We start from the raw sequence: 25446 nt of genomic DNA, 5'->3' as shown, positions 1-25446 counted from the left end.
ATCCATTGTAGGACAAGTCCCTGGATTCTGGCTTTGTCGATTCTCTAGATGAGGACATGGTGGGAGATGGTGTTGAAGGCTGCTGAGATGTCCAGTAGGATGAGCCCTGCCTCTCTCCCTTGTTAATGATGAAGTGTATGTTATCTGTGGCATTGGTTTTTATCAGGGCCAGGGAGTCAGTTCAGGTGGTTATCCACTGGCTGAAGTGAGAGATGGCGTGGGTTAGGCTGGTGGTCTGGCGGGACACTAACTTTGAGTTATCATTGGAGATTTTGTTTCATTCCCGATGGGTGATCTGCATATTGGTAGGTTTCATCTGGTTGGGTAATTTAATGTTGAACTGGATGAGGTAATGGTCGGTCCAGGTAAGAGGGTGGAGCTGCCCATTGGGATGTTGGAGAAGTTGGCAAAGATTGGGTCAAGGAGGTGACCCGCTGTGTGGGTGGGGTTATTTAATCATTAGATGACATCCAGGATTCTGAGATCTTATAGGGAGTTAGTGAAGTTGGTGTCTATCTGGTCCTCATGGTGGAAGCTGAGGACCCTGAGCAGGGAGAAGTCATTGGATTGTAGCGTCCATGGGGCAGTAAGGTGTGTGAGGGGGAATTAAGTTGGATCTGGCCTCAATGATTGCTAGAGAAGGGAACCACTGTGGAATTCATTTTATTGAAATGTAGTGTTTAATATATTAGAAATGGAGCTTACACTAACATAAGCCAATTTTATGTTTTCTTCCATCGTCTTACTACACCACATGATCACTATCTCCGTTCTTCGCTGTAATAAAGAACTGTGAGCTTTGCATTGAAAAACTGAGGCTTCCCCAGCCACACTGAATGTGATGTACCTACTCAAGGACAACCTGGCTGTCTCAGAAAGGTTGTCCTTGACTGTGTATCACCTCATGCTACCTCAACATACTCTGATAACGTCTGAACCTAATGTAATAGTGTTTGAGAGAATTTTCAAATGTGTTTTTAGTCAATTCTTTCTTTGTGTTTTTCCCCATTGGTGCATACTCTGGGAACCCTGTTCTTCTGTAGTGAATGTATGAAATTCTTTTTTTTAAGTCCTATAAAAGGACCTGCTTTTCATCACTGTATGGGCCTCAGTTTTCCACTTTTAGAGGGGAAATCAGTGCTGGATTTCCTACAGAACTGTACTGAGTTATTTTGCTTATGATTTGTAAACCATTATGATAACTGATTAAGTACCCAGCATATGTATTTTTCTCTTATATTCTTGAAGTTAACTTTTAAACTGTCATTCTTACTGTGAATAATACAGCTTTATTTCAGTGTGTAAGATCTGCCAAACAGAGAAGGGTCTAGTCAGGGAACACCAAAGCCCATACAGGGAAAACTCCGCTCTCTACACTTTAGTTGGTGCAAAGTGGGTAAGCAATGAGAGGACATTTTGCGTGCTGACGTCACCTATTGTTGTAGTGCTGGGGATGCTAATTGTGAAGTTAACGTGCTCTAGCCAGTGCAGTTGATGTCTTCACGGTGTATGATGGAGATGCCAGTGGCACAAATGATTGAGTGCGAAAAGTCTGTAAGCTAGTGAGTGATTTACTGAGCGTAAGTGACTGAACAAGTGACCAATGTCACTCATTTAGAACCTGAGTGTAACAGAACATTCTCAGATTTCTAGAGAAAGTATTAAATGAGGGTGGGAGAAATAGTTACCAGCATACCTATGATGAGAGAGATCCCATTGATCTGCAGCTTCAGTAGACCAAAATATACAGTGGAGGAAAATATGCATGACCCACACAGTCACAAATATAAATCTTTGGGGGCTCACTCAGATTTTGATCCTCCCAAGGTCGATATATAATACATGGCATTGCACTGGGTTGAGCTGGACCCTGTTCAGAAAGTTTTATTGTGCTTTACTCTTGTATTAGACTCCTGAAATTCATGAGTTAGGCAGGAGTACCACATGATTGAGTCACACCTGCTCATACACCAACCTTTGTGAATCTGGACGCAGGTATACCATATCAAGAAACCTGGTGGGGCAAACATACATCTTTGGGTTTAGTACTTCAAAAATCTAAGTATTTTTCATTATAGCTCTAAATTCATCCTGAATCATTGGATGGTAAAGGAAAGTCACCTTATGGATGATGGATTTTTTTAAATGCTACAGTGGAAGATTCTAGTCTCAACTACAAGTATGTTTGTAGTCATTGTCAAACTTTTAAGGACATTCTCACCAGGAGTGCCGATTCCCTGCCCCTGGCAAAAGATTTACATCTGTAAAACATGTTTTGGAACTTTCCACATGTACTAAACTTGAACATGTAATTGGAACCTTGCTTTTATTGGGCTGCCTTGGGTGGCCCACTGAATGTGTGCTAGGTATATGTGCCACACAGTCAGTGCACTCCCTCACAATCCCCCTTGCCTCTGCACCAACATGGCACAAGTGTAGAGGCACAGGAAGCTCCTGGTTTATGTCACTTTGGCACAAATGTAACACCGGCTCAATCTGTATTACAGAAGGGGACCGTGCAAGTGACATGTTCTGTAATACCAAAGTGACCCGGGGTGCAAAGAGAAGGGCACACGTTTGTTGCACCTCTGGGCACTTTTGATTATACAGCCACAGGAGGCAATAATAATAAATTCGGAGAAGAAACTGCAACATTGTCTGGAGCGGGACAGTAGATAAACAAAGGCAATATGAGAATGACCTAATTCAGTAGAAATCATCTGGAAATGTCCCACTTAAATTTCCACCAAGGAGCAGTTGCATATCACAGACATCAACATCATTTGCAGAACATGACTTACTAGATACGAAGAACATGATGCCTGCTGCAAAGGACCTGTTGAACCTCTCGAAGGTGGAGAAATGGGAGAAGGACAGGATGCCTGCGATGATGCCAGCAAAGCAGGAGAGGGCCGACAGGATCATGAAAGCTCTGGTGGCATTCCAGTAAGCTAAGTGCAGACAGGGACGATAAGAAAGAAAATGGCACATGGAGCAAGGGAAAAATAGTCTACAGTGACACAGGTGCACAGTAGTCATATTCTTTCATACAATACTTGTACCACAGCCTAACATACCACTTTATAAGTGTTATGGGATGTTTAATACCATATGCATCTTGCTTACAAACAGGCCCTCAGTTAGATAATACATCTGCAGCATATCCAATTTATGAACCAAGAAGCCTGTGGTTTACATTTATATAGGAGAATTAAATCCCAATTTAAAGTTTGACAGACGAGGTACTCAGTCACTAAAGCAACAGAGTACCCCATCCGCCAAACTTGTGGTCTTTCTGCCCTATTTAGAGTTGGGCTGACAATCAACTTTTCATCATCGATGCCCCCGTTGGGTCCATTGGCGGACAGCTTACTCCGACAGAACGCTGGCCATCAAAGAAAGGGCATCACACCACCAACCCTGTTGATCTGATGTCCTTTTTATGTCTCTCACTGCCAGGCAAAACCTAGAGGTGACAAACAAAAACTTAAATATAATGGCCAAGTTCCAGGGAACAAATTCCCTGGAGTAAGGGTCATGTGTTATTTGTTTTTAAACACAAAACGTTTGGTGAACAGCTGTCAACAGACTTTCAGAGGAACCCCCTCGATGATTCGTCTGGAGGTACAGACATCTCCTCTGCAGTGATCTCTAAATTTGGTAGTCCATCAGGGTGGCATACGTTTTCAGTAGTACAATGATTTAATGATATCAAAGCACCTCAATGGGTTTCACATGAATATGCAAGATTATTACCAATTCACATAATTGATCTGTTAGAACGATGTTGTTGACGTTTCAGCCCCAATGTGACAAAAAAGAGGGTCATCATCAGGACGGGTAACCTGATCTAATGTAAGTTGCAACCATTTGATACACATCTTAGCAACACTATCATCAACAAAGGAAAAAGAGATGCATATAAATGGAAGAACGTCCTGTTGTGATTGGCAGATGCAAAACTGCTGTGCAAGGCCTTAAACGGGTCATAAATTAAATCAGAATGTCACCCGACCACAATGCAGCCTGAAGCCATGATTGGGCTATTTACACATAAATAATAGGGCTCTACATTCATTAACTGGTGACCCTGTCTTATGTAAGCCAGCCTCACTGAAGTCAAAGTCCAGTGAAATCATTGGTCTGATTCTAGTCACAAATCTTTTTGTTTGGACAATGAAGATGAATGTGAGCAATAATGCAAAAATGTCAGCCTAGAAATGTTCCCCACGGGCCAGTGTACTGTAATAAAGCGCTAAAGTTCTCCTCTGTAATTGAAAGCAGCAGGGTAATATCAGTGGAACACATCTCAATGATGTATGAATATATCTGGAATGCTCCAATAAGGGAAAATATGTCAGGAAACCACTTTTTTCTGCTTAGCCTTTCAGCATCAGTAGTTTAGGTCCGCTCATGGTTAGTGGAGCAGAAACCATATTATTCAAACACGTACACTGGCAAAAAGGCCCTAGTACTCAGGAGTCGGCTCAGGAAAGCCGCAGGGTCTGCTGGGAAATTTACAAAGAGCGAAGGGATGGGGAGACTTGTTGCTTGCATGCAAAATGTTGCAGTAAATGCTTGATGAGCAAAGATTGAAGAGACAACATGTGGCCAAACTCTGTTGTTCAAAGAAGTAGAAGGAGCTGAGATAAGCAGCCATTTCTTACCAATACTCTCAGTCTGCATGTAGCACTTTCCGGTCATGCAGTACCGCCACAGGCCCTGGTGGGCAAAGGCCCCCGACAGGCGGTACTGCATCCAGTAATCCGTGGCAGTGGACACGACCAGCAGGATGTTTCCCACGCAGGCGCAGAAGAGGCCTCCTCCCATGAAACTGTACATCATATCAGGAGCAGCCGCGGGGGCGTTTACACCAAAACAAGAAAAAACCTGCGTAGCGGAAGAAAAGAATGGTGAGGTTAGGCCAGACTAGGCTAGTTTAGGTTAAAGTAAGTAAAGGTACAGGTTAGGGAAATGTGATTTACTTACACCGGGTCACGGGAGAGGAGGGTAAATAAACTAGGTAGGTTAGGAAAAGTAATATTAGTATAGCACAGGTCCTCCTGTACAAAAATTCAAAATAAAAAAATTGCTAATTGCAACAAATTTGCGATACAAACACAGAATATGTTTAAGTGGTCGCAATTTGCTCACCGACGTCTACCGACTTCAAGGGCCAGATGTAGCAAAGGGTTTTACCCATTCTGTGTCTATGGGAACATGTGTTTGTACATATGGCCCTCAGTAACTTCTTTTCGGTCGCAAAACATTAATACATACCTTTAGAAATCAGACTATTGAAATGATGACCCGAACAGGACCCTTTCAAGAATGTTTTTAAATAAATCTTTTTATTAAGATTTCATGAAGAAATAAAACTTAAAAAGGCAGTACATTACAATCACATGGTCGGTGAAGGGGCGTACACCATTATATCAATAAATGAGGCATATTTAAAATTTACGTCATCAAGGGCACTGAGTTGTCAGGAACAATGCATGTAAAAACTTGTTAGGCTCATGTTGAATTATCCCGAATTTTCCCCAAGTGTGACACCCCTATCCCTCGAACTATTTTCCATGGAGACTATATTTTTTCCCATTTTCTTGGGCAGCTTCTACCCGTAGACTGATTTTTCCACCAACATGCACCAGTCCATGTCATGTTTCCAATCGGCCACCTCCGGTGCATTCCACGCTCCCCACATTCGTGCTATGTTGCATTTGGCCAGACCTAAAGAAAGCCATTGGGTTGGTATGTATTCCCAAACCCAAATTTTAATTCAGTAATGTGTTACCGAATCACAGTTTGGATTTTGTAAATGCAAAAATGCCATATTGCAAGTGCAAAGGCTCTGATTTTACAAATCCAAGACTTTGCATCAATCAAATTGCTTTGCAACTGAGGGCCTAAACTGGGTTATGTTGGCTTAAGGTAGACCAGGAGACACTATGTTAAGAGATAGGTTACTAAAGGTTTAGTTAGGTTCAGTTAGGTTAGGTTAAGTTAGGCGAGGTTAGGTTAGATTATCTGGGTTTTCTAAAGACCCTCTTTCTGGAAAGAAGTAGCTTCTTGGCACTAGAGTTACTAAATCATTTGTTACACAGTGCTTGGCAAGAGTAGTGCACAGCTACCTCTGGGAAAAATAAGGCCCACATTTTTACTTTTTTAGCGCCACATTTGCGCTGCTTTTTGACGCAAAAATGGCGCAAACTTACAAAATACAATTGTGTCTTGCAAGTTTGCGCTGCTTTTGCATACAAAAATGACGCAAATGCGACGCTAATAAAGTATAAATATGGGCCTAAATGTTTCAGACTTTTTATGAATCAGCAGGACCCAATACAGGAGCATTTGCAAGAATTATGTGTGAAGACTCAACAGAGCTGGGATCAAGGACACCTGCCTATAATATTCCAGGCTCCCCCACAGGCAATTCTGCCTCTTCTAAGGTAGGTTGCACTGCAAATTCCTAAGTGCTTGACAGAACTGTGGAGCTTTTATCTGTGGGTGTTGGGCAGTTCTTGGATATTAAACAGCATGCATAGTAAATGACACCATTCAACACTTCTATTCAAGGGCCTGTGGTACTATTGTACTAAAAATAAGTAACCAAACTACTAACTTTGTAAATGTGAGCAGGTGAGTACTTAGGCCCCGAATTTTTATTTTGGCGGATAGGTTACTCCATCACAACGTTGATGGATCTCCCGTCTGCCGAAATGTAAATTTCATTATATCCTATGGGATTTATATTCGGGTGAATGGGCTATCCGTCGCCGTTGTGATGGGGTAACCCATCTGCTGAAATATAAATCAGGCCCTTAGTCAAGGCATGCTTCAGGAGGTAGTATAAGATTTATTGCCACAGTTCAGCCCAGCAAATAACAAACCAAATAAATTGATAGCTCTACTGGGGAATAAGTAGGCCCTTCATCCCACAACATTATAGGAGGCCCTGACCTCCGCAGTGCTGTCTGCCATATCTAAAGGTCCCTGGTGGGTCTGGAGATTTGTGGCTACATTGCATGTGCTTCAGTGGCGCAGGTAATGTAGATATAGCTGAAATACCAAATGGGGCACTTTTTTTTTTGCCCGCAAAGCATTTGTGGACGGTCTGCTTCTGAAAAGTAAAACAAAGGCCCTGGCACGCAGTGAGATTTCACCCTGCACGTTGGCCATTGTTTGTTTTCCCTGCCCAGGTCCTCTCTACTTCTTTGGCAGACTCAGGCAGGCACAATCAGTGGTGGTCAACCCACCCCACAGAAGGTGCAGTGAACTGCACTGTGTCGCAGAGGTCATGTACTGGATGGACTCTCAGGTCAACAGAACAGTTTTTTGACAGTGAATCCAGCTGAGGCTCTGCCGTAGGAAACCCTGTGGTCCACACATCTGTAAATGGGGCAGGGGAAGTGTTGGGAGCAGCTCCATATATGGCAGAGCTCCCACTCTGCAATAGACTAAAAGAGATTACCTCAGTCTCTTTACACAGAGTATTTTAGTAGGAATTTAAATTCAGCAGCCCAAAGAATACCAGAAGACCATTGTATATTTTGGAATTAGAATTTGATATGAAAACCTAATCGTAGGGGCTAGTCATTCTGGTTAGAGTAAATAGTGAGGCATTTCCAGAGTTTAGTAATCTGTTCCCAGAATTCTACTAGACGTATCAGTTACTGGTTTGTTACTAGGTATTTTTGTGCTTTGGTACCTCCAGGTGTTTCAGTCCCTCCTCCGGCTTTGTCTGGTCTTCAGCATTACTCCAAATGAACTCCTACCCCAGAAATGGAGGCGCTACAGATACATGATAGTACATTGGACAGAGACTTGGGCCTCTGGGTGTCTGGTTAGTTAGGGTCATCAGGAATCTGCTACTTTGGAGAAAGTTCCCACAGTTTATGGAGATTGATCTTCAGCTAGTCTGGTCCACAGTTAACGTTCAAGAGGCTACTTGGGCTGGGAAAAGGATCAACAGCCACAGTAGGTCCTAAAGAGGTGCTAAACGCCTGAGGCTTGTATCACAATAATGGTTGTGGGGGATGAAATTTTCATTAATGGCGCTATGAGGACTCCAGGAGAAAACTTTACCAATGTAACTTCAAATATTGATTACTCTAAGACATGTCCTAAGATGCTGGGTCACGGTCGTCTGGACACAGAGAGACCAACCTTACCAGCAGGATATACATCTGGTGAAAGGAGTAATCTATGAATTCTTCTGAGGCTGAAGAAATGGCTCTATATGGTAAGTTGAACCAAGAATCAATGCAGATTTACCTTTTGGTCTTCCTAGCATGGCCTCTGATGCACAGATGAAGCAGAAGTCAAAATGCCAGCTGCATCATCTGCAGATCTCTTCCTCAACTCATTCTCCATGCAAGCCTTGGCGCCTGTACCCCTTCTCAAGCTGGTGCCTTCCCGCCACAACAGGTGGTTCACAGATATACACATATTTCACACACCACGATCCACTACATACACAAAAGGGGGAGTGAAGGGTCCAAGGTACATGGTATTGAATTGATTTTCCACAAGGGAGTGGATAGGCATCGCCGCACTGCTACAGGTAGAAGCACATGTGACTAGGCACTACAGAATTATTTTCCACCAACCATCAGTGACCTCAAAGCCAGGTGGGGTACGAATCCCCCTTCTCTATGGGTGGGAGTAAACTTTATGTTTTTCACCCATTCAACAAAACTTTTAGATCTTCTGGAGAAGTAAGCGGGATGTGTGAGGCACCATCATGGGATTGAAGGAAATGTAAAGAGCTGGCCAAAAGAGGAGGAATTGGACACATAGCACTTCACAGCACAGCACTTTCCTAGAAGTGTAATGGCCTTCACCCATACAACAACAGACATCTGGAGATCTTATGCGGAGGGCAGACAGCGTCAGCTAAAGTTGTTTTAAGTAGAGGACAATCATTATATGGATTGTGCAGGAGGGACAACAACGACACACTAGGGTTAATAAACATGTGACCAGTTCTACAGCTGACACCCAGAATATAACATCTGGAGAATGAAAATGAATGATCAGGTATAAGAGACCAGTATGCCCATCAATTAACCGCGCCCTATTTTCAGCAGATTTATTTCTGACATCTTCCCAGAGTATTCCCCCGGGGTTTGGCCAAACTTTCATGTGTTTCTTGTGAAAAGCAGCTAATGCTACATTTCCAATCTACCACTTTTATCTAAAAGTGAAACGACTGTCTACATAGCTCCTGCAAGTCTACAATGTAACTTTTTGTTACAGAAAATGTTGCAAAAGTGTCCCTTAGCTGTTTTACCAACAGCACAAAGTTTGCACGCTCTCTATATACATTGTTGCCAAACTTTTACTGTGCTCCAGCTCTGCCAATCTGTATTAGACTGTGGTGATATGGTTGCAGCTATGCCACTTATATGTATGTCAGAATATTTTGGACAGAAATATGGTCCTGTAAGAAAATATCAGCAACCAAAATATTGTGAAACGTGAACCCTCAATATGCAGAGTATTGGTATCGAGTCATTTCAAAGGCCATCAGTGATGTTATCAATGCAGTCACTGAATATGTCATGAGTGATGTAATATGAGAGGGTAGAAGCAGTCATGGTGAGAGAGCGAGTTCTAGTTACTTTATGGAACGAGTTCTAGGTACTGAGGTAACTGTGAATTTCAGTGGTTTTGATAGTTTAAAATGCATATGTGTGTGTGTGTGTGTGTGTGTGTGTATGTGGAATCAACTATAGCAAACAAATACTTACCTTCATAGTTACTTTCATAGAGTTTTGGTATCCGATATTTAGGCCACAATATTTTTGGAGGGCAATTTTTCTTCCATGCTAGGCTAGTATACCATGCCACCTTAGCAGTGCCCCAGATCCCAAGACAAGAAAATCAGTTGACCTCAGCTGAAACGGGCCAGCTATTCAGAGCCCTTCCATGGCTCCTTGACACGCCAGCCTCCTCAAATTGTCAACCCAGGTCACAGAGTACTCCAAGGATATGCCAGAGGGGAACGGTTGTGTCATCCCTGGTGGAACCCGCTGTAACCATAAACCAATCAGTCCTCCCACAGTTTCCAGCAAGGACAGCCTCCTCAAAAAATCCAGCCAGACCATAGCACACTCCATCAGTGTCCCAGAAGGCCATGAAATCAGGGCATGTGACCCACAAAAATCTCCTCAGCAAAACAGCTGTCTTACTCAGCTTTCAGCTACACCAGTTTCCTCAACCTACTCTACCATACTACAGTGCCGTCTAGCAGTTCACCAGATGCCCTCAGAAGGGGTACCAAATTGTAAAGCTGTTTCCTTTCGATTCCACCTCAGGCCTCTTTCACCCACCCCCAAACACTTCCTACTCCTTTATCTCACACTTGCCAGTTATTTTCCATCCCTGCTTTCTACCTTCTTCAGTATTTTTCTGTCTTTCTCTTCCTCCTCCTTTTTTCCTTTTGTGGTTTTCTTTCTCTTGCTCTGGGTCAAATTATGGTGAGGAAAAATAAGTGCTGATTCCCAAACATGAGTCCAGGTGAGGTCACCTGCAACCACTGGCTCAAATTAAGCACTAGCAGACTTCATCACTGCAGCCCCCACCAACTGTGAAAACTCTGTTTTTTGGCAAGTTCAAATTGCCCAGTAACACCTCCCGTAAAGCCCTAGAGGATGCCTCCCCTGACTCACTGACCACCATTGACATCTCTGAAATGATCATACATTCATCCAAGAAAGAGGGGAGGTGCTTAATTTGTGCTTCTGATTTCCATTGCGGGAACCCAGCACTTATTTTTGAGGGCCGGCACTTATTTTTCTGCCTCAAGCATTGACTGCGACGGAGGAAGAGAAAAACGAAAAAGCGTCACAAAGGGAGAGAGCAAAAAGCTGCAAGAGTGAGATGAAGGGGCAGGGAGTGGCTGTAAATGGATTGAAGAGGCCAGAGATGGCTTCAGGATTTCGCTACCTCAGTATTCCATGTTCGCACGTTTAATTGCAGCAGGCGTGTGTTTCAAAGGAGAGCTTTGGGCACCTGCACGTTTTTATTTACAAATTAAGCACTGAAGAGGGGCATCCTGGGCGGCGTCTGTCTGTCAATGACCAGTGTCACATGGCACCTCCTTTACATTTCAAAAGGACAGACCACAATGTCATCAACCTATGGTAAATCTCCACAGCCCATTGTAGCCAACAAAAGATAAACAAAACATTGTACATATCCTTCCACAGTTTGCTTCAAGATACACCCAGAAAGGTCAGACAATCCTAGGTGTCACATCAGACCCCAATGTAGATATTGAGACCCTTGTACAGGGGCATAAACCGCTTCCTCTACCTGAGAGCCACTAACCATACCTCACTGAAACCCTGCACCCAAAAACCCTCAGCCAATCGCTCCTTTCTAAAGCAAGATGCTCATTGACAGCAAATGGACTATTCACCTCTTGGGTTACGGCGTCCACCTACTATTTTCACAGGGTGGACGCCATCCACCCTGCCCGGAAGATCGGCCCCACTGTAAAATGCTGAACTTGTCCCGGTGTAACTTTCTCACACCGGGACATATTCAGCAGCGCCTGCACGTTGTCTGCTTTCAATCCGTGCAACAATGTGCAGCAGTGAGGGGGGCTTTCCAATTTTAGAATCCACGTAGGCCCATAACAAATGCCTAATTTAAGAGGCCATCAGGCCTTTTTGTTGTTGGAATATCCTTGGCTGGAAGCAATCTGGAACTTCATACCTAGATGAAAATGTAGCGGAGGGAAAACAAAGGCACATAGCTTTTTAGCACTTTACAAATACTTAAGAGAGGAATGCTTTTGACTTTGTTCCGTAACTGTGTATGAGAGATATGCATGCACTGTAAGGATGTCAAATGTGTTGGTCTGTCCCTGTATTTACACAAAATAACAATTTAAATACCGCTATGTTTTATTTATGTTATAGCGCTATTCATCAAAATGCAGGGTGTCAGAGCATTTTATATCACACATACTAACTATATTTACAATAAAATCATACAAGTTTGTACATCAATGTTCAGGATATGTTACATAGGACAGTTCCTTCATAGCTCACTGCGCTATGTTAAAAGGATTACAAATAGGAACTACAAGTAACAAACGTATCTCTGTGTTAAAAGCAGTAACTCACCAATCTACATGAAATAAAAATCTGTTGTCTGCATGTTACATGATGTGCTTTGCAGGTGACACATTAACCCCCATGCCACTTTTAGTCAAAACAGGCACTAGACAAAACACAGATCTTTCCATCAAATGTGTTAACCTCCAGAATTACCTCACCATTATTATTACTCCCTCAGATTTACTGGGAAGCTAAAGATCTCTGCAGCAGGTGCCTTAACCCCATAAGATATTTTAAAAATCAGACTTTGCAACCAAATAAGCAGAACAGATTTACTGCCCTGTTTCTCCTTGTCGCCAATGTTTTTGTTTCAGAGATTTAAAAAAACAAGTGTATAGATATATGCAGGTTAAGGCAGGGATGTTGCCTAAAGGTTGCGTCACTTTTCTGGCACAACTCTGATGCAAAATATATTTTGAGATTCACAGAGCCACACAAATCCCGTTTGCGTTGGTGTGTTTAAAAAAAAAAAAAAAAAAAACACTAACGCAAGACAGCACATTGCCCTGTGTTGTATTACCTTGTGTCAGTTAGGCATTACATGCGCAGGCAGCTAAAGCAATTTCATCTACATGGGAATGTGATACATGTGGACTTTTATGCATGGAGGAGATAGCTTGTTCAGTCCTTGGGTAAAGGAAGCCATACGCTGAAAAAAAAACGCCATTGTTTTATGTGTAGCTTACAAAAACGTAAGCGTTCAGTCCAAATCAGGAGAGTTTTCAGGTATACTCGTAAAGCGCTCAAATGTACTTAAAATACACTTGCTAAACATATGTATGAGGTCTTAAGATCTGATGTCACTTCTAATGATGTCACTTCCTGTGAGGCCACACGCGATGTCACGATCTATGATGTCACTTCCAAACTTCTTAACTTGGTTAGTCCCCCCCTTCTGTTTTTTAGGACTTGTGCTCTGCATAAACTCCATCATCTATCCACAAGTTTTTTAATTCCTTCCAGGACAATAGTTACAGGATGCAGTCCGAAGTTGAAAGCACATCCAGACCCACAATCGCCACAGAAATGCCTGTCTGCATAACACACAAATGGGCAACTTCTTAAAACCTTTAAAGGATGGCCTGGTGGTGCAGTTCTTGTAAACTGCCTCTTACAACGAAAGATAATTCGATCATCGATTATCAAGGAACAACACTAAAACCACTCCAAAGCAGCACACAAAACTCCTGAAGAGGGCTAAAGGAATGGACAAAATAACCCTGACGAAACTTTAGAATTAGACACAATACTCCGGGTGAGGCTTGCAGAACTGTACACAGTAGTCCGGAAGTGGCCTGCCGAGCTGGATGCAATGTCCCTGGTGAGGCTCAGCCTGCAGATCTTAAACAATAGGACAGCAGCGACCTTCAGAACTGGTTCCAGCGCTCCGGGTCTGCTCCTCTATTCCAGAGCATGTGTTGTTTAATGTTAAACTCAGCAGAGACTCCTCCGAGACTACAGAGACGACCAGATAACAGTTAAAGTTTCACAGCAGCGCCACCTTCTGATGTAAAATGATTATAACATGTGAAGGAGTGATACCCAATGAGCGGAGTAAGTAAATCGTGCCACCCTGCCGCTTTTTACCAGACTGTGGCATCTGCAGAAAAGATTCCTAGCGCTGGCTTGTCGTGGCACCTGGGGATGTGTCCGGAAAATAATATGCAGCAGAGAAAGACAGGAGAACCCCAGCCTGATATGCTCTCAGTATCATGTTCTGTAATCTGAGTAATGCAATTCAAGTGTAATCTGCAGACCCACGTGCAGGGGGCGCTGACCTGAATGGGGGTGACTGGAGTGAAAATATGTCTACAAACGTTGCCGCAAAAAAGTTTGAATATTAAACTGTTATCCACCTAAAGTCTGTTCTCCCTATTTTAACATAAATGTTGCACTTCCAAGATTTAGCTGCCTCTACTCTTGGATTTATGTGATTCTACCCTGGTACGTACAGGAACGGCAGAAGTGTGACATGGAGCGTTTTAAGAGAACCGCTCTTATTACACCATTCTTTTAACCCAACTACCCCAAATCTCAAGAACCTTCTCTTCTTTAAACGTATTTTCATCTGTTCTTCTGCCCCCTGCCCCATTCCCCTCCACAAGGATGTCCCACCTGCAGATAACAAATTTAAATGATTGCAAGGCAGGCTCATTCTTTCATCTATGTGAGGCTGATAAAAAAGTAGAACGCTTGCTTGACGATAGAAATCTTCTTACAAACTTGGGAAAAAGACCTCTCCCAGCATCTTTTGTCATAAGTGGTCAAGGAAATGCACTGCAAATGTGGTGCATGATCACACGGTTGTACTTGCGTCTCAAACCTTCGCAACACCAGTGTAATCTAAGGGGCATGTTTACGAGAGGGTTGCACCATGCTTGCACTATACAACATAGTACATGTGTGGCGCGAATCTTTAAGCCATATTTTTGAAGCCACGCAAGGCCACTTTGCGTGGCTTTGAATGGCTCCAAAAATATGGAGTAATGCAATGCACTGCAACATTGCATTACTCTCAGTGCTTAATTTGTGCTTGTTGTTTCTGGTGCAAAGCACCAGCACTTATTTTTGAGTGCCGGGGCTTATTCTTCTGCCTCAAGCATTTGCTGCGAGCAAAAGACACACATGGGAAAGACGGGTGAAGGGAAAAACGAAAAAGCGTCAGAAAGGGAGAAAGTAGAAAGCTGCAAGAGTGAGCTGAAGGGGCAGGGAGTGGCTGTAAATGGATTAAAGAGGCCCGAGATGGCTTCAGGATTACGATGCCTCAATATTCCGTGTTCACACATTTAATTGCAGCAGCTGCATGTTTAAGAGGAGGGCTTTGGGCACCAGCATGTTTTTATTTACAAATTAAGCACTGATTACTCTGCACAAAGAGAGGCATTCCATAGGTGTTGCGTGGGTGTTCCCACACAACTACCATGGCTTTTGACGCATCCCCAGACTTACCAAACTAGGTAAACCTGTGAATGCACCAAAAAGATATGACTCCTCACGAGAGGCGTAACGAGGAGAAATAGCTTTATTCCTCCTCGTTGTTTTCCTCTTTCTATCTGTGCTGCGTTCTGCAGCACAGATAGAAAGAGTAAAAATCTATACAAAACAATCCTGAATGCAACGCAGACACCCTTACACCATGGTGCAAGGATGCCTGCGTTGGTGCTAGGCTACCAAAATGGCGTCAGTGCAGGTGGAAAGGACAGGAATGCACCATATAGGGTAAATAATACGCATTACTTCCCTTTCCTTCTGATGCAGGGCAGTGCAGCAATGCTCTCCATTGCATGGACTGTTCCTCTATTTACCATTCTTTTAATAATATTGAGAACTCCTTTTTTCTGTAACTGTTGATCCAGCATTGTGACCTTTAAGTATTGTAATTAATTCATATTAGTATTACCTTACGTTAATACTGAATTCCGAGACCTTAGAAGGATGGAAGGCTGAGTTTGCCCTGCCATGATACAAACTTGTGACTTTCAAATTCTGTAATTTTTTAGTGGCACGAGGTAAACTTGATGGTGAAGAGCCAGTATCTAGGAGGCCTGAAAAGGCAGCACATACTTCTGAAGAGAACAGCAAAATCTGTGCATTTCAATTTGCTCAAATATTGGTCTGTTTACGCCACAGCAAGAAATCATTTTATTCAGTTTGATCTTTCAAACAAATGCAGACAAACTTTGGTTGCTAATAGGTCTTTAATGTGCCATCGTGTGGAAACAGTATGTGCTTGCATACGTAAGCACATTAAATCTAGACCTAATGGATTCTTCAATGTTTGTTAACACTGTAGGAATGTGCTCGGAACTCTCAGCATGCAAAGTGCTGTTTGGTAAAAAAAAAAGTCAGAATGAAAGAACAAGGGCTGGGTCTAGATGTCACCCATGACATGGCTGCATGTTGCTCATATGTTCTTCCTTCAGGTGATCAGCTCATCAGTGTGTGAGACACAATGTCAAAGTGGAAAACACTTTCACTGCCTATGTTGTGATGAGGGAAAAGAGGGTGGGTGGAATATGAGCTGCTCACTTTCTATTTTTCTGTTCTTGGTGGGAGGGGAAGGCAGCAGGAGACATCCCTGCAGTCATGCATGGCTCCCTATGGAGGCAACGGGGAACGTATTCCCAGTCCGCCATGGACAAACATGTCAACTGGTCCTGTGTCCCATTCCTGACTTTCAGTCTGTCCTGGTTTTTCAGCCAACAGCACTACACAGGCGGGAAGACTAAGACCCATATTTATACTTTTTTAGCGCCGCATTTGCGTCGTTTTTTGACGCAAAATCGGCACAAACTTACAAAATACTATTGTATTTTGGAAGATTGCGCTGCTTTTGCGTCAATAAATGATGCAAATGCGGTGCTAAAAAAGTATAAATATGGGCCTAAGTTCATATTTCTGTGGGAAGAGAAAACAACAAAGCCCAGCTAACTTTAGGGTTGGTGCTGTTAAAACAGGTGTAAGTCACCACTAACCTAAGCAGTGTTATGTGTGTCAGAGGTTTGAATCCCGGCATGGGTGCTGCAACCTCACAACCTAGGGAGGTCTGTAAATTGAGCACTATTGAACAGCTGATAGTAACACTTGGGCCCATATTTATACTTTTTAAGCGCCGCATTTGCGTCTTTTTTTGACGCAAAAGCGGCGCAAACTTACAAAATACAATTGTGTTTTATAAGTTTGCGCCGCTTTTGCGTCAAAAAGCGGCACAAATGCGGTGCTAAAAAAGTATAAATATGGGCCTTAGTATTTACATTCCCTTGGATTGCATATCCAAAGTAAAATGCACTATATATACTAAATTGGTTGTTGTAGGGCCAGTCACTGCGAGGCCTATATATGTTCAAACTTCTCAATCTCTTGGGGAGGCAGTTTAAAGTTTAGAAGTACAAGTAGCGAATTTAATGTAAGGTTTTTATTTGCGTCCACTGTAACAGGAATGTCCCCCGCATTGTATACAGGCATGTGCCCTTGCCCTATGTGCACAGAGGCATAGGCCAGCCGATGGTAATGGGTAATGTGAGGCCCAGGACCTTTTCTCTGAGCTGGACGGGGGCACCAAAAATGTCCCTATACCTTGCACAGGACTATTGTCCATGTCCTATGGTAGTCACAAAAAGCGGTGGTGACAGTGCACTGAGTTTTGTGAATGTCTAGAGATTCAGGCCCATATTTATACTTTTTTAGCGCCGCATTTGCCTCATTTTTTAACGCAGAAATGGCGCAAACTTGCAAAATACAATTGTATTTTGTAAGTGTGCGCCGTTTTTGCGTCAAAAAGCGGCGCAAATGCGGCGCAAAAAAAGTATAAATATGGACCTCAGATCGGAGATAGAAGTATGTGACCGGTCCAGAAAGAGGTACTTTGTGAGCAGTACTTAATTTGAGCCCAAGATATTTCACCGTAGGCCACTACTGATTTCACCAACACGTCTCCCTGCCCAAGCTGTCAAATTCCAGTACCAGTGCTACCTGTTTACCATCACACTTGTGCAAGTGTGACAATATGGACTATTGCTGGCCCTCCAGAGCTGTGGAAGTGGCCTCGGGAGCTGAAATTACTTTTTTATTTATTTTGGATTGTTAAATTGTCTGCTGATGTTTAAAAATAGGTAGACAGTGCCACCATGTGGTAAACGGATATAAATGTGTGCTGGTATCAAGACCTATGTACCAGTTCCAAGCACCTGCACACACCAGCACAAATTAAGTGCTGTTTTTGAGAGTTCCATGTATGTTACCATACAGAAATGGTGGTACATTAGTGGTCAGGGATGGGGTGCTTTGTGTGAGCTCAGTGAATCTTTCAGTACTGGGACAACAGCGCACGACAAGTGTAAGAAATGGATGCTTTGTGTGAGCTCTGTGGATGTTTCAGTCCTGAGACAGCAATGCAGCAATGGTTTGGTAAATAGCTGCAATGTGAAAGTTCTGTGGATGTTGTAATACTGAGATGGAAGGGAATGATACATCAGTAAAAAATGGGCATTGTTTGGACTCTGTGGATGTTTCAGTCAACTAAGGTAGTGGTGCGTGACAAGACAGGACAGAGGTTGTTTGCAATATCTCTAACAGCATGAACATCAATACCCGATTGTGAATCTTTTAAAAGAACATTGACTATCTGCCAAAAAACAAATTCCACTGCTGCAGCCCAAGTGGACCAGCACAGTTTTGTCAGTGGGTCTTTTTCACTCTACAGAAGATGTGCAACCCCTCTTTGCCTCCCTGTTCACTCAGCAGCAGTAATGATATGAAATGTTATTTCCTCTTCAGGGGGGCTTGCAAATTCCTGACTCTGGTTCTCAAATGACAATATTCCTCTGCCACCCTAGTAAATTACAGAAACTATTGGGTAGAAGGAGGACAAGACCCAGAGGGGTCTGGATGCCTCAATGTGAGCAGCACTGCACTCCAGAGGGAACCCTGCCCTGCTCAACCTGCCAGAAGCATGGTTAAAACCAGAAAGGTAGGTCAGTGGGTTCATTTGCAAGTGATAAGTTGGAATTCATAAGTTCAAAAAAATTATTACCACTGCCTTTGGCAACAGTAACTTGTTTCAGCCATTATGCTAAAAAAAAACAGTTTTCCAGGAAATGCTACAGCCACTTTAATGGTACTGGTACTACAAGGGAAATACAAAATGCTAAATTAAGAATGCGAGGATTTGAACGTGAGTCCCACGGGTGACAACAGACAACATCTATACTTGACCCACCAGGCTGTATTCCCCACTAGTGCGGAGTCCTTATGGGGGTGGGTGAAATCACCTGCCCCAGCTGCACGGATTCAGACAGTGGACGTACAAGGTGCTTTTTGCACCCAGCAAGTTGCACATAGATCTCAGATCCAGCTCTTTCGTCCTGACTGAGCTCATGCACCACATTTGTGAAACATATCACTCCAGGGGAGTACTGACCTGCAGTAGGTAAACTGTGCAGCAGGTGGTGCCATTGACTCTGGTCAACCTTCTTGGCTTCTCAGTTGATGAGGGACACCTAATGTCCAGGCACAGCGTTGACGACTGGGGTGCTTTCGGTATACGGGTTGACAAGGACGGTCAATTAAAACTTGAGGTGGCCTCCTTATTCCATGTCATTAGGGACAGTATTTCCAGTCCTGGGCTTTTCTACTTCCAAATTGCTGTTTTATGGTGTGTTACACTGGTTAGTTAAAGGATGCAAAGCAAGGCTAGAAGCTGTCAGTCACCAGTCCCCCCAGAGCAGTGCTTAATTTGTAAATAACAATGTGCCGGTGCCCAAAGCCTTCCTCTGAAGCACGTGGCTGCTGTATTTAAATGTGCGACCACAAAATACTGAGGCGGCGTAATCCTGAAGCCATCTCGGGCCTCTTCAATCCATTTACAGCCACTCCCTGCCCCTTCAGCTCACTCTTGCAGCTTTCTGCTTTTCCCCTTTCTGACACTTTTTCGTTTTTCTCTTCCTCCGTCTTTCCCATGTGTGTCTTTTGCTCACAGTAAATGCTTGAGACAGAAAACTAAGTGCTGGCCCTCAAAAACAAGTGCCGGTGCTCAGCACCGGAAACAACAAGCACAAATTAAGCACTTCCCCAGGGTTGCACAAGGGTTTCATCTTGTGCCCTGTCATCTTCAACTTATTCCTGGACCCCTTGGGGTTCTACTTACTAGTAACAGCATCAAAATTCACCAATATGCTTATGATACATAATCTACTGAAAGTTATCTCTGTTCCGGCATCCTTTTCCTTTGTCTGAGCCTGCACCTCGTCCAAACCTGGGTGTTCAGCACCTTCCTGAAGCTAAACCCCACCAAAGACTGTTATTTGTCAAAAACAACAAGCAACAACTACTCCAAACCTGGCTCAGTTACATCAGTCCAGACAGATTCAAGCCTCGACTTTCACCCAAAGCCAAGTCACTTGCTTTCACCCTAGACACCAACTTCGGTCTCAAGGTGCACACTGCCAAGAAAACGAAGATTACAAAGATGACCTGATACTAGTGATGCTGAAGAAAGAGAAAATGATCCTCCCAGAAAGTGACTTCAAAACTGTTGCTCTCGCATCTGGACGATGTCAATCCCCGATTGTTTGGCGTCCCAGACTCTCAATAGCCCCTCGTAAGGCAAACAGACTGACATCAGCACATCTCATACAGGACCTGAAAAACAGTGTGACCTCATCACCCGATCCTGATGAAACAGCACTGGCTCTCATTGCCGGCCCACACCATCTTCAAAACCAGTTGCATCATTTACAAAGCCTTCATAACCAATCGCCCAGCCTATCTGGCCCACTAGCTCTCTTAACCCTATCAGTGCACCACATCACATTGGAAAAATGCAAAAAAGAACGAAAGGTAACAGGTCCGCCCCACTTAAGTTCAAAGAACATGAAAGATCCTTCCTCTGTCCATCAGGACTGGCCCATCCCTGCTACAGTTTGGGAAGAATTGAGAATCAGTTCCTTAAACACAGCCCTGCCACGTTTCCAAGGTCCATGCGTGATCTGGTGCTCCTGTCCATGTTTTCCTTTGAATTATGGGACTTGTAGTTTATTTATACAGGACTACAAGTCCCAAAATGCAAATGAAAAAACTTGGACTGGAGCAGCACATCATGCATGTACCTGGGAAACGTGGCAGCTATGTAAAGAACACTACACACAAGGCAGTAACAACCCCATTCACAGAAAGCAGTCACCTCTCGGTTCACTCATTGTCTGTGGCGCTGCTTTTAGTCTCTTGGCTAGGTTTGTGCTATAATAATACCACGATCATACAACTCCCAGAATGCACTATGTTGCTATATGACAGCTCAGCACTGGCAAGTGGCAACCATGTCCGTGACGACATCGTGTAAGGAGCAAACTGTAGTTCTTGGTGAGCGCTTTTTGAGCAGAGCACAGCTAGTGATGCAGATAAGGAAGCGCCAAGTGCCGGCCAGAGCGTATGTCAAGGCGCATGCTTTCAATAACGCACCTGCCACGTGTGTAGCGCTAAGCCTGGCTCCAAGTCACTGGGAAACTGATGTCCAGTTCGGGGATTTTGTATTAAAAAGAATGTTCTTTATTAGTTGCTGTTTTGACTCTCTGCAGCTGAACCAAAATGGGCCAACACACCCGAATACAAGACATTGTCACAGCAGAGCCCGTCCTGGATTCCTGGCTCCCGATCACAAATAAATCTGTGTGGTGCCCGGCATATGTGGTTGTACAACTCCCCAAAAAGAGAGCAGGCCCCGGCGAAGCTGGCAAACACCGGCGCCCCTCGCCTTCATCACCCTCTGACACCTGGGCCAGGCTGGGGCCAGCCCGACCCTCGCCCCTTCCCCTCTCTTTCCATTCCTTCTCATCCTCTCAGTTTTTTCATGATCTCTTTCTCTCTCCCTTGTCTCTCTCGTTCTCTCTTCTGTCTCTCTCTCTATCTCATCTCTATCTCTCTCTGCCCGTGCGCCGCCGCTTATGCTGCCATAAACCCCGGCGCTGGAGAGACTGACAGGGACAGCATCCGTGACCTTCAACCCGGCCTCCCACGGCTCCAGCTCACCCCACCCCCTCGGGGAGATACCCCACGAGACAAATGACACCCCACAAAGACACCGTGACTAACTCCCTCTGTGCCCCTGAAATAACAACCCGAAGTGCGTAGAAGTGAAGCTTCCGCCCTCGCACCGCTATAGTAAAAAGAAGTTACGACATTGGAAAAAAAACACATACAGCGGAGACCTGTGCGCTACGATCGTAATCAGCTGGTCCCGCGCCCGTGTGATAATAACTCGTAGTGCACGTCTATAAATATGTGTTTTTTGGAAGGGTACTACTCACTATTACAATTAACATTGTCCATGTATAAAACAACGAGAGGACATGCGGGGCACAGCAACAAAGAGACCTTCACACGACGGTGACAGTTTGTAAGTCACACACCTTTTCATCCACTGACGTCCCAATCAGAAAGAATGTCTGCATTGTTCCCTTGGAAAAGGACTGAATAAAGGGGCTTGAACCTGCAACCCACGGAGCACGCGTACAATTAATAAAGGCCTGCGACAGCCACTAGGAAGGTCCTTAAAGGGCATGTAAAAGGCAGGGGCTCGGGGGGTCGTTTACTAACGTTGTGTACGCCATCACTTGAGCGTCCACGCATCCCTCGGTGAATCTGGCCCTAAATATGGCGGACGGTGCTGTGGGGGAGAGGGGGACGGGCAGGCTGGACGCCCCCGGTCACCCTTGTGCCAGGGTGTTGTCTGCACTCGGTTCAGGCAGCGACCAGCCCGGGCACGCTGCAGACCTGTGGCCGCCGTCCAAGGCCAAGTTCGAAGGCAAAAAGATGTTGCCTTGCTCCAGGAACACTGAGCTACAGCGCTTAGAAACGGCAGGCACCTATATAATTATCATTACATCTGGGTTTATATTATGATTCATGTGAATGGTTACTCATTAAAAACGCTGGTTATTGGCGCGTGCCCTCGGTATAGGTCCGAGGAGGGGTAAAACTGCCCGAGGGGAGCTAGGAAGACAGAACTCGTGTCATCGACCGGGTCTGCGGTCAGTGCACGCAAGCTGAGGTGAACCAGCGTAGCATCCATCACACAAAGTAAAGACATTAACTTCCTGTCAAATATCCTAGTTATTGCCCGGATCCTTCGGACCGCGGCTGCTTCATCGTGAACAAAGTTTACCAGGAGTTTAAAAGTGTCTCGGATACCACCTGTTCGCATCTTACTTAATGCCCCGCTCCATAGCTTCACGGATCTTAGAATGCAGTCGGGGAAAAGCAGTTAATGCCCCCTATTAATGCCCGATTCTATGCCTTCTTATTGGATGAGCTAATCTCAGCATTCCCCACAAGCGCCAGTGATATCGCACGCCCTCTGTCCCCGAGACTGAATTCTAAACTACGTCCCTTGTTCATCAAAAGTCTGCGTAGATGGACGCATTCCGACTAGTAGGGACGTCTTTAACTTCTGATTTTGAACCATACGTACGTTTTTTACTTGTATGTAGTGTGCAGCTATGTTGGTGTATGTCGCCATGTATGAGCGCGGTGGACCTGCCTGCAGAGGGACTTACCTGGCCAAGGCCTTGCTCACGAGCACACGTGAAGCTGTTTCTCCACCGCTGAGCACAGCTCGAAAGGCAGAGCAGGCCTCATTCCAAAAAGTTATCCCTTTAACATTTCTGTTGATGGTGGCAAATCCTTTAGTGCAAACAACAGTTCTCAGGGGCGCTGCGCAGGGCAAGAGGGCAGCACCTGACCCCCAGCCAGCCAATGGGAGCGAGGCCACAGGTTCCAGAAAGCCAGGGCTGCCGATGCTGCATTCCCCCTGGGGCTGAATGAAAACGATGAGCTGAGCATTTTCACTGAGCCCTAGTGCTAACAGTTCAGAGCAAATCCTAGCTGGGCCCTGGAACAATCAGGGGGGATTGTGGCCGGCTTAGGTGCCCATTCAGTGAAGAGTGCTGCTCTGCAGAAACAACAGCGCGTGGGCCTATAAGGGCCGATGTATTGATACCCAAGGATGGGAGGTTAGACACTGGGGCCTAGGACAGTGGATTTTGTACAGAAAGGTCTATTGCAGGCATAGAAAACATACAAAAAATTGAGCTTCTGCCACAGAAAACTAGAGACCACATCATGAGCAAGTAATTGTGGACAACATACAGCCACTATTAAATTATCTATTGACCTCCAGTCTTAGCACCTGGAGGCGTTTGCGCGTGCCACTCACCGCAAAGCACTTCAGCGCCAAGTCAGGGGTAGTAATCGCTAAATAAATACAATTTTACAATTACAACTACAAAGTAGCCTGACTGGACTGATAATATGTTATACCGAGCTGTGCAGCGCAACATTCATTCACCAGGCAATGGTATCTTGAGGCTCACATAGGCATCAGCCTGAGAAAGGAGTTTATTGATAGGCTTCAATGCACTTTATGATGAACATAAACGTCATAAGGGAAGTGAGAGGGATACACGGATTACTTTTGATAACCAGGTAGTTGCTGATGCCTCCAATGTGATTCTCTTTGAACTTTTCTGTTGTCTTTGCTCACTTCCAGTAAAATATTTCCATTGTCCCTTCCTAAAGCGACAGTAAATATCTCAGTGGACAAATGTATCCCCTGTTCAGGGTCAAATTCCGGCGTGTCTACTCTGATACTCATCTTTCTGAGGTCAATACAATGAGTAACATTGAGTTGGAGTCACAGTTGCCACATTACCATTACTCAAGATATGCCACATTAGTGTTATGATTACTATCAAAATGAAACAACAAATATTTGTCTCACAATTAAAATATTAAAAATTGCAAGCAGACTATAGCACTGTGGTGGGGTGTGAAGTCAGGCCTTCAGGAAATGAAGGAAAGAGCAAAAGCATGAAAATCAGAAGTCATTTTTGTTTTTTACTCGCTATAAATATGATACATGTTGGATCTGTCAGCTTTAGGGTGTTCTTCCCTTAAAACTTGTTGCCTCTCCTCCATTTTTGCTGACCTTGTTTCTGTTGGCCTTAGGACTCTGCACACTTTACCTCTGCTACCCAGTGCCAAAGTGCTTGTGCTCACTCCTTAAAACCTGGTAACATTGGCTTGCACCTAATTGGCACATTTAATTTACTCGTAAATCCTTAGTAAAGTGGTACTACATGTACTCAGAGCCTGTAAATTAAATGCTCCTAGTGGGCCTGCAGAACTCCTTGTGCCACCCAGTTACGTAGCCCTTTAAATACCTCAGCCTGTGTGTGCAGTTTTCAACTGCCATTACACCCTGGCAAAGGAAATCTTTTGCCAGGCCTCAAAGTTTCTTTTTAATACATATAGGTCACCCCTAGGGTAGGGTATTAAATCCCATATGTAGGGTGTAGTATTTTTAAAAAGTTGGACATATACTTTTAACTTTTATATGTCCTGATAGTGAAAAACTCTTAAATTCATTTTTCACTACTGCCAGGCCTATCTCTCCCATTGGATAACTGTTAGACCTGACAGCCTTAGGGTGGTCACCCCTAACTTTTTGCCTGCCTCCCTCCACTTTTTGGACACTGTTTTTGCTGGCTTTTAGACTCTGCACACTTTACCACTGCTAACCAGTGCTAAAGTGCATATGCCCTCTCCCGTAAAACATGGTAACCTTGAATCATACCTGATTGGACTATTTAATTTACTTATAAGTCCCTAGTAATGTGCACTCTATGTGCCTAGGGCCTGTACATTAAATGCTACTAGTGGGCCTGCAGCACTGGTTGTGCCAACTACTTAAGTAGCCCCTTTTCCTTGTCTCAGGCCTGCCACTGCAAGGCCTGTGTGTGCAGTTTCACTGTCACCT

The 25446-nt window shown here is 44.2% G+C and overlaps 1 protein-coding gene across 2 annotated transcripts in view; it reads right to left on the bottom strand.

The window, feature by feature from the left end:
- Positions 1–23281, bottom strand: part of LOC138246534 (lens fiber membrane intrinsic protein-like) — a 30302-nt gene extending 7021 nt beyond the window's left edge. The window contains exons 1-3 of one of the 2 annotated variants that reach the window (XM_069201195.1): positions 23186–23281; positions 4668–4890; positions 2802–2951 (exon numbers count right to left, since the gene is read on the bottom strand). In XM_069201195.1, coding sequence (XP_069057296.1) covers positions 2802–2951; positions 4668–4845 — 328 coding nt within the window. In that variant the 5' untranslated portion in view covers positions 4846–4890; positions 23186–23281. Of the gene's footprint in view, positions 1–2801; positions 2952–4667; positions 4891–22039; positions 22081–23185 lie in introns of those variants that run through there. The other variant, XM_069201194.1, reaches the window with a different exon arrangement.
- Positions 23282–25446: the final 2165 nt, after the last annotated feature.

The sequence above is a fragment of the Pleurodeles waltl genome, chromosome 7 (assembly GCF_031143425.1).
Source record: "Pleurodeles waltl isolate 20211129_DDA chromosome 7, aPleWal1.hap1.20221129, whole genome shotgun sequence".
Taxonomy (NCBI): Eukaryota; Metazoa; Chordata; class Amphibia; order Caudata; family Salamandridae; genus Pleurodeles; species Pleurodeles waltl.
This window is presented reverse-complemented; position numbering and strand designations above follow the sequence as displayed.